Source organism: Humulus lupulus, chromosome 6 (genome assembly GCF_963169125.1).
Source record: "Humulus lupulus chromosome 6, drHumLupu1.1, whole genome shotgun sequence".
Classification (NCBI taxonomy): domain Eukaryota; kingdom Viridiplantae; phylum Streptophyta; class Magnoliopsida; order Rosales; family Cannabaceae; genus Humulus; species Humulus lupulus.
Window position 1 is genome coordinate 194,816,904 of NC_084798.1, and position 8,174 is coordinate 194,825,077.

The 8,174-nt window shown below is 44.9% G+C and overlaps 1 protein-coding gene across 1 annotated transcript; it reads right to left on the reverse strand.

Annotated features, from left to right (window-relative positions):
• Positions 1-6,383: 6,383 nt before the first annotated feature.
• Positions 6,384-7,328, reverse strand: LOC133785816 (uncharacterized). Its single transcript, XM_062225031.1, has 2 exons — positions 7,152-7,328; positions 6,384-6,902 (listed from the first exon to the last, which is right to left on the reverse strand). Exons 1-2 carry the CDS (start codon positions 7,326-7,328, stop codon positions 6,384-6,386), a joined length of 696 nt encoding a protein of 231 aa, XP_062081015.1.
• Positions 7,329-8,174: the final 846 nt, after the last annotated feature.

Sequence of the window (8,174 nt, forward strand, 5' to 3'; positions counted from 1 at the left end):
GTGTATTGGCAATATGGTGGATTAATATGTTGCATGTGTTGATGAAATGATGGATTTACTTTGCAAAAGGCAGAAGAGGCGGCAGTGGAAGCCACGAGGCAACGCATCTAAGATCGTGAGATCACTGAACGGAAGTTTGTGAGGATGGCTGAGGTGGACATTGCGAAATACTTGGATCTGGCACTGCGTAATAAGAAGCAGACCCCAGAGGAGAAATGGGCTAAACTCGAGATGTACTGTAAAAGCATCGACGTGAAAGTGGGAGATTATAACGTTGGTAAGTATCTGAATGAACTCGAGGATCTGCAGATCATCTACCCAGCACATCATCTTAAAAAACTGAAGCTAAAAGGTGATGCTTTGGGGTCGATTTACAATGTCAGTGGGGAACCAGTGGAAGAAGGTGATGTGGCTGAGACTTCTGAACAGACGGTGACAGAACCTGCTCCAGTTGCAAAGGTCAAACCAGCTGGCGAAAGAGGTGCCATAGAATGAACGACACGCTCTTTTTTTTTTTGTTGATGCTTGTATGTGCATTCTTTGGTCTTTTTTAGCCATGAATGTTTGGACGATTGTAAATTTAATTGTGAAAATTATCAATACAACTTGTGTTTTGTTAATGTTGGCTTGTTAGTGGATGTGTTCTTCTCTGTACAGTATTTAATTTAAGATATTGCAACAAGTGAGAGTCAGATGGTGTATTCGGATAAGAGTCTTCATAGACCCTTTAGGCCATTGCGTGTGAGATACAGTAAAAGACTGTACAGATGGTGGGAGAGAATGCCCAGTTAAGTGTTGTGTGAGTGATTTAGCTTAGTGTTGTGGTGATTGGTTGGTGCTGATGATATTGCTGTTGCAGGTGAACATCGTGAGTGGATAAAGGTGCCTTTTTTTAGGCGGACTTTCGATAACCCACAGTGGTTATACTCAACTTGGGCGTTGGAGGAATTAATAAGAAGTGGTATTCTGTATTATATATCATGTGAGCGTTATGGATTAGGCCATCCGAAGCTAGAGAGTGCGATGGCAGAGGTCGTATTGAATGGGATTAGATATTCCCAAGAGAACACTTGTATATAGTAGATAAAGCAATATGTTCTATATAATTGGAATCGTTATTAATGTAACATATTTTATAAATAACATCTTCTGATTAATTGCTATTTTTGATTATCTGCGAGCTTCTGATTGCATGATCTACAAAGTTTACATCGTTTTCGTGCGTTTATCGTTAAGAGAGTCGAGTGCATAGGTAGGCCCGTGTTTAACATCTGTCGAACCGGATCATAGTACTGAGAGTTTTGTACTTTGTAAAGCCCACCTTATTTTTTTGCGTTAAACTTACTTGCGTTTAGATAAACGTGTTGGTATCTCATTGGAACGGAATCGGCCCCTCGGGTGTATGAAAAAGCATGGTTGATGCTCTACCATTTGCTAGAGGGGGCGATGAGGTTTAGCTCGGGCGCAGAAGACAACATGCGAGGTTGGGCATCGAGGCAGAGCTGAGAAAGGTTGAACCATGAAGCAGACGTCTTTCGAGTGCACCCATACTGAGGAGTATGTGTGAAGGCTTGCTTGGGTAGGCTCTTACTCCAACAGAGGCAACCGTTGTACAGGATGTGGGTGCGACTGCGGGAAAAGTTCTTCCCAACCTTGGATTGCTAAACCAGTTAGTGTATACTGGAGTCGAACCCAAGCTGTGGCAGCTGATGGTTCTGCTGCAGCAGTCAGGGCAGATTAAGCTACAGGGGGAGCCCTTCTTATCATGGTAAGAGGACAGGGTAGTTGATGTAGTGTACCTTGAGTGGACAGCCAAATCCACATAGTCAGGTCAGATTAGACAGTGAAATGGCTGGCCTTAGCTCCCCGCAAGCTTAGTCAAGTCAGATTAGAATGCTTTCGGGCAAAATATCGAGTGTAATGGCAGAGGCAACAGGACTGTGTATGCAGATTGCGTGTAGTGGCCTTGCTGCCGCGATCCACTGAGGTTCAGCCCTTTGCCGGTCGGGTTTGTGTGTGAAGCGAGATGTTGTATCTTGCCATGCACTATTTTTCGTATGCTGGTAAACATTCTCTTTGTTCTAAGGAAACCCTTAGGTGTGGAGAATGGCTGTATTGGGATTAAATGTTTATGTTGTATTGTGGCAGGATGTTTAAACAGATGGTAAATTGATAACCACAAGTGTTCAGATAGTCACTTATTTATAGTAAGAGTGGTAGGTGGTTTTAAGTGCACGTGAATAATGTTGCTTCTATTATGGGTAGGTAAGGATATATTAAACTATATGTTTGCTAGTATCTTTTGGTGTGGAGCGAGTAAACTGATAGTTGTCACATGATTGTCATCGTTATGTTGTTATTGTAAGGAATCCTTATGCAAAATCGTGTCAGCAAAAACTGAGCATGTAAAATATACTAAAAATAATGTGAAAAAGGAAAGTTGTTGTATTACTTTTGAATTACACAGTACAACTATTAACAATAATATTGTTTCAAAGACATTGAATTCCAAGTACGAGGTACAATTTTCCCACTACGTACATTCTTAAGAGTATAAGACCCTCTGCCTAATACATCCATGATTTCAAAAGGCCCGTCCCAGTTTGGTTCTAGCTTCTTTGTGTTGCCAGTGACCTTGCGCAGAACCCAGTCGCCCTTCTGAAACGTACATGAGTGGACTATTTTATTGTAGTAGCGTTTTGCAGCCTTTTGATAATTTTCTCTTCTTAATTGTGCTGTTGTTCACAACTCTTCCAGGAGGTCAAGGTTGTGTGTCAGCTAAATGTTGTTTGTGGTCTGATCAGAAGCGATCTCTATTCGAAGTGTAGGTAGACCCACCTCTGTCGGGATGATAGCTTCTGTTCCATATACCATGGCGTGGGGAGATTCGCCTGTAGAGGACCTTTTTGTTGCCCTATAGGTCCACAATACCTTTGGTAGCTCTTCTGCCCATGCTCCTTTTTTATCTTCCAAGTTTTTCTTGATGTTGGAAAAAATGAATTTGTTGGAAGCTTCTGCTTGGCCATTGCCTTGTGGGTAGGTGACAGAGGCAAAACTCAGTTTTATCTTGTATGTGCCACACAACTCTTGTACTTTGTCATTTTGGAACGGGGTTCCATTGTCAACGACTATCTCCCATGGTATCCCAAATTGACAGATGATTTGCTTCCACACGAAGTTCGTGGTGTCTATTTTGCTGACCGTGACATATGCTTCTGCCACAACCCACTTAGTGAAGTAATCGATGGCTACCAGAGCATACCATTTTCCTCTAGCAACTTTAGGCAGTTCACCTACCACGTCCATACCCCACTTTGCAAAAGGCCAAGGTGCAATGGTTGAGTGTAAAGTTTGAGCGGGTTGATGGATGGTGGGTGCAAATCGCTGGCATTTGTCAAATTTTTTGGCATAGTCACGTGCTTCTGTCATCAAGTATGGCCAGTAGTACCCTGCTGTAAGTGCTTTGTGTGCCAAACTTCGACCCCCAGTGTGGTTTCCACATGCTCCCTCGTGTATCTCTTCCAACATTTTTTTAGCTTCTGATGGACGCAAACACCAAAGATAGGGGTCATCGAAGGATTTACGGTATAACATTCCACAGATTATGGAATAACATTGTGCTCAAAGGCGCAAAAGTTTAGCGTCTTTCGGATGAGCTGGCAGTTCAGACTTAGACAAATATCGAATGATTGGATCCATCCAGCACTCAGGCTCTGTGAGGTTGAGAAAACTTCCAAAACTTTGGGTGATTGGCTTATGTATATGGTGGATCGCTGAGAGCATTCCCCTGTAGAGGCTAATTTGTCGAGGGCATCAGCCTTCTAATTTTGTTCTCTTGGTACTTGTATGAGTTCAAACTGGTGGAAATGTGACTGTAAGTCAGTTACTTTTTGTAATAGGCTAGCCAGATGGGGTGCCTTGGTCTTAAAATTCCCGGCCACTTGTTCTATCATGAGCTTTGAATCCCCTCTGACGTTCAATCGTCTAATGCCTATGTCTCGTGCTAGCTCTAAGCCATAAATCAGAGCCTCATACTCAGCTTCGTTATTTGTTGCAGAATGTTCTAAACGAATGACTTCCTCTATTTTTAGCCCGGAGGGAGCTTCTAATATGACGCCGATACCAGCTCCTTGGGAATTGGATGCCCCGTCCGTATGCATTGTCCATACCCATTCAGCTTCTGATTCCAGCAGTTCAGGCAAGGTATCTGGGGTAAAGGATTGTATTTCGACCAAGAAGTCAGCAAGTACTTGACCTTTTTTGCTTTTTGTGGAAAGAACCGTATATCATACATCCCGAGTTCAATTTCCCACTTGGATAATCTACCAGAGAGATTGGGTTTATTCAACACTTGCTTCATCGGATAATCCGTATATACAATGATGGTGTGGCTTTCAAAATATTGTCGTAGCTTCTTCTTCGCTGTGGTGAGTGCGAGTGCCAATTTTTCCATCATGCTGTAGCGGGTTTCAGCGTCTAGTAGCATCTTATTGCAGGAGAACACTGGCCTCTGTCGACTAGCTTCTTCTCCAAAGAGCACAAAACTCACGGCAAAGTGTGAGACAGATAGGTACAAGAACAGATCTTCGTTGGTGACGAGAGAACTCAGTATAGGAGGAGAGCTCAGATAATCTTTCAACTCTTCTAGTGCTTTGTTTTGTTCTGTTCCCCATGTGGTGTTGGTAGACTTCTTTATGCATTGCAGGAAAGGCTGGCAACGATCGGACATGTGTGATATGAACCAGCTTAATGCTACAATTTTGCCTGTCAGAGCCTGGATGTCCTGGATGGTTCTGGGTTCTTTGACCTCTGAGAGTGATGCAATCTGGGTTGGGTTGGCCTCGATGCCTCTCTGGCTGACCATATATCCTAAAAACTGTCCAGAGGACACCCCAAAAGCACACTTAGTAGGGTTCAGTTTCATTTTATAAGTGTCGAGGATGTCGAAGCATTCGGTTAAATCTTCCACATGTGAAGAGCTTTGTTGAGATTTGACGACCATGTCATCAATATATACCTCCATGTTTCTCCCAAACAATGAGGAAAACAGCTTGTGCATCAGCCTCTGGTACGTTGCTCCTGCATTCTTTAGCCCAAAGGGCATAACTTTGTAACAGTACAAACCACCTTATGATATGAAAGTTGTATGGGTCCGATCTTCTGATTTCATTGGGATCTGATTGTATCCAGAGTAGGCATTGAGGAAGCTCATTCTTTCAAAACCTATCGTGGCATCTATCATCTGATCAATCTTTGGTAGAGGGTAGCTATCCTTAGGACATGCTTTATTTAAGTTGGTGTAGTCTATGCACACTCTCTTTTTCCCCTTTTTCTTTAGGACCACTACAGGGTTGGCTAGCCAACTAGGATACATGCATTCTTTGATTGCTCCTGTGCTCAGAAGCCGTTGTACCTCTTCCTGGATGACCTGGTTGATTTCAGGAGCGAACCTCCTCTACCTCTGCTTGATGGGTGGGAAGCTATTTGATATATTGAGGTTGTGACTCATGACGGAGGAGTTTATTCCGGGTATGTCGTGTGGAGACCAGGCGAAGGTTCCAACTCTGGTTTTGAGAAAGTGGACTAGGGTCTGCTTTTCTTTTTTAGGAAGTTTGGTACTTACCAACACTATTTTAGATGGGTCAGCGTCATCTAGACAGATTTCCTCTAGATCATCGAGGGTGGTCTGGGGTTTTTCTTGATCTTCCTCTAGATCTATGCCTTTGAGACATGCTGGTAGGTCATGCTGTGATTGCTATTTTTCAGGATTATCATCAGGGGGGAGGCACCAGAATTATTTATTTCTTTCAGGATAAGGAAGCACTTCTTGCCCTGCTTCTGACATCCATTTATGTCGATGGTATAGCGTCCGTTGGGTGAGTGGCACCGCATCACCTGATGCAAAGTTGAGACTACTCCCTGTATTATGTGGATCCAACTTCTTCCCATGATAGCATTGTAGCTTGTGATGGAGTCCACGATGAAGAAGTCCACAAGCAAGGTGCGTCTGCGACTACCACGATAAATCGAACAACGCCCTTCAGGTATACCCTCTGGCTGTTAAATCCCAAAATGGGTGTAGCAGAGGTCTGGATCTGATTTTCTTCTAGCCCCATCTTCTGGAAGGCTTCCCAGAAAAGAATGTCAACCCCACTGCCCCCATCGACTAAAACCCTTCCCAGCTGGCAATGGTTGACCTATAGCGAGATGACTAGAAGATCGTCATGGGGCAGGTGCACTTCTTGCAAGTCGTCTTCGGTGAAGGTGATAACAGAGGCTGGATAACATCTGTCCTCTGAAGTGACAAGGTTGACTGTGTGGCCTAGTGATCTGTATCGCTTCACCCGTTCCTCCATCCTCTTGTGAATTTTGGTTGCCTGCTCTTATTCCCCAGTGAGCTCCACGATCCCGTGTATCATGGGGACTTGCTTGAGAGGTTCTTGTGAGCTTTTGGTGGCCATACGCAAGGAGTTTGCTGCTTGTGGTGTTGGGGCAGAAGCAGGGTTGGGTTGTGAGGTGCCAGGTCTGCCTGTCTCTTTAATGTATTGGGTTAACTGTCCACTTCTCATGAGGGCCTGAATCTGATTGTGGAGGTTGTGGCATTCAGCGACTGTATGGCCATGATCTTTGTGGAAGAGGCAGTACCTATTTTTATCTCTTCTATCAGGAGGAGTGGTAATCTTGTACGGCTCACGCCAGATGGGTCTGTCCTTATTTTCTTCATAAATGACTTCCTGAGGGACGGTGTATTTAAAGGAGGGGTATTGTGATGATTCTCGATTCTGTCTAGGCCTTTTCCCTTCTTTCGCGTGATCTGTTTCTTGTCTCTTCCTCTTGTCGTCCCTTGCAAGCGAGGGAGGAGGGTTATTTGCTGGTGGAGTGGAGATAATTTCGGATTTCTTCTGTGGACACTCTCAAAATTCAAGGACTCTGAAGACGCTTTCGGCACGGATCTGGATCTCAGCCATGTCATAAGGTGGTGTCATGGTGAGGTTTTCGTGTAAGAGAGATCACATCTGCAAGTTTTTGATGAAGAGATTAGCCGCGGTGACTGGGTCGACGTCATGGATCTGATGCACGAGGTCAATGAAACACTATAGGTACGACTTTGGATGTTCATTTTTCCCTTGCTCGATCCGATAGAGATCTGCCATTGTTCTTGGTGTTTCACGGTTAGCACTGTACAATTGGAGAAAGGCTCTGCGGAGGTCACCAAAATTGTTGACAGAACCAGGTTTCAATTGCCTGAACCATAGCAGGGCCGACCCAGAGAAATTCGTGGAGAAAACTTTGCATTGTATGGCTTCGTTGTTGGCTTCTAGGGCCATCTTTTGTGGAATTGGAACAGATGGTTTAGCGGGTCTCCCTTTCCATTAAACGCAGGTAGAGGAGGGATTACGAAGTCCCGTGGTTTGGGCTCATTCTGAATCCACTATGTGAAGGGAGACTTCTCAGTGGTTCTTGATACCAAATCCATGTGCTTGGTAGCGTGAGCGGATCTTCCATCCGAGAACTTCTGTATCATTTCCCGCATCATCTCCTCTTTCCAATTGTCTAAGAACCGGATGGAGGGGTACGGTCCAGAGCTGGTGAGTCTTGCACGGCCCGTTGTGTGGTCTGTTGGGGCCCGATCTCGGTGGCTGGCTGAGTTGACCTTGTGGGCTCTGCACCAGTTCGCGCATGTGTCTCAGAGTGTATCGCTCCTCTTTCCTCTGCCCCTTGGTGAAGATGGGTTGGGGAGGGCAGTAGGGGACCCTAGAATCTTTCTCTGCTGTGGTGTGTGGTTCTTCGAGGGGAATTGATGTGGTCGACTGGAACTTCAAGTCTACCAAGGTCGAGATTGTCGTTGCCTTGGGTGCTGCGCGTAGCTTCGTTGGATTTTCGCAACTCAGCGATCTCAGCTTCGAGCCTGGCTTGAGCTTCGGTCAGCGTTTTAATGGCTTCGTCAGATCTCTGTTGGCTGGTCTCTAGTAGGCGACACATTCTGTCGATTTGGTCGCTTACATCTGCTGGTGGGACGACTTGGGTGACGAGACCCAACACTCCATTTCCTTTTGGTGGCATGGCTCAAAGGTTCGAGAGGTTCTAGGTTGCAAGGAAAGAGTTCTTGATTTCATGATTTGACGATGTGGCTAAAAAGGAAACTTTGTTTCCCACAGACGGCGCCAATTGTT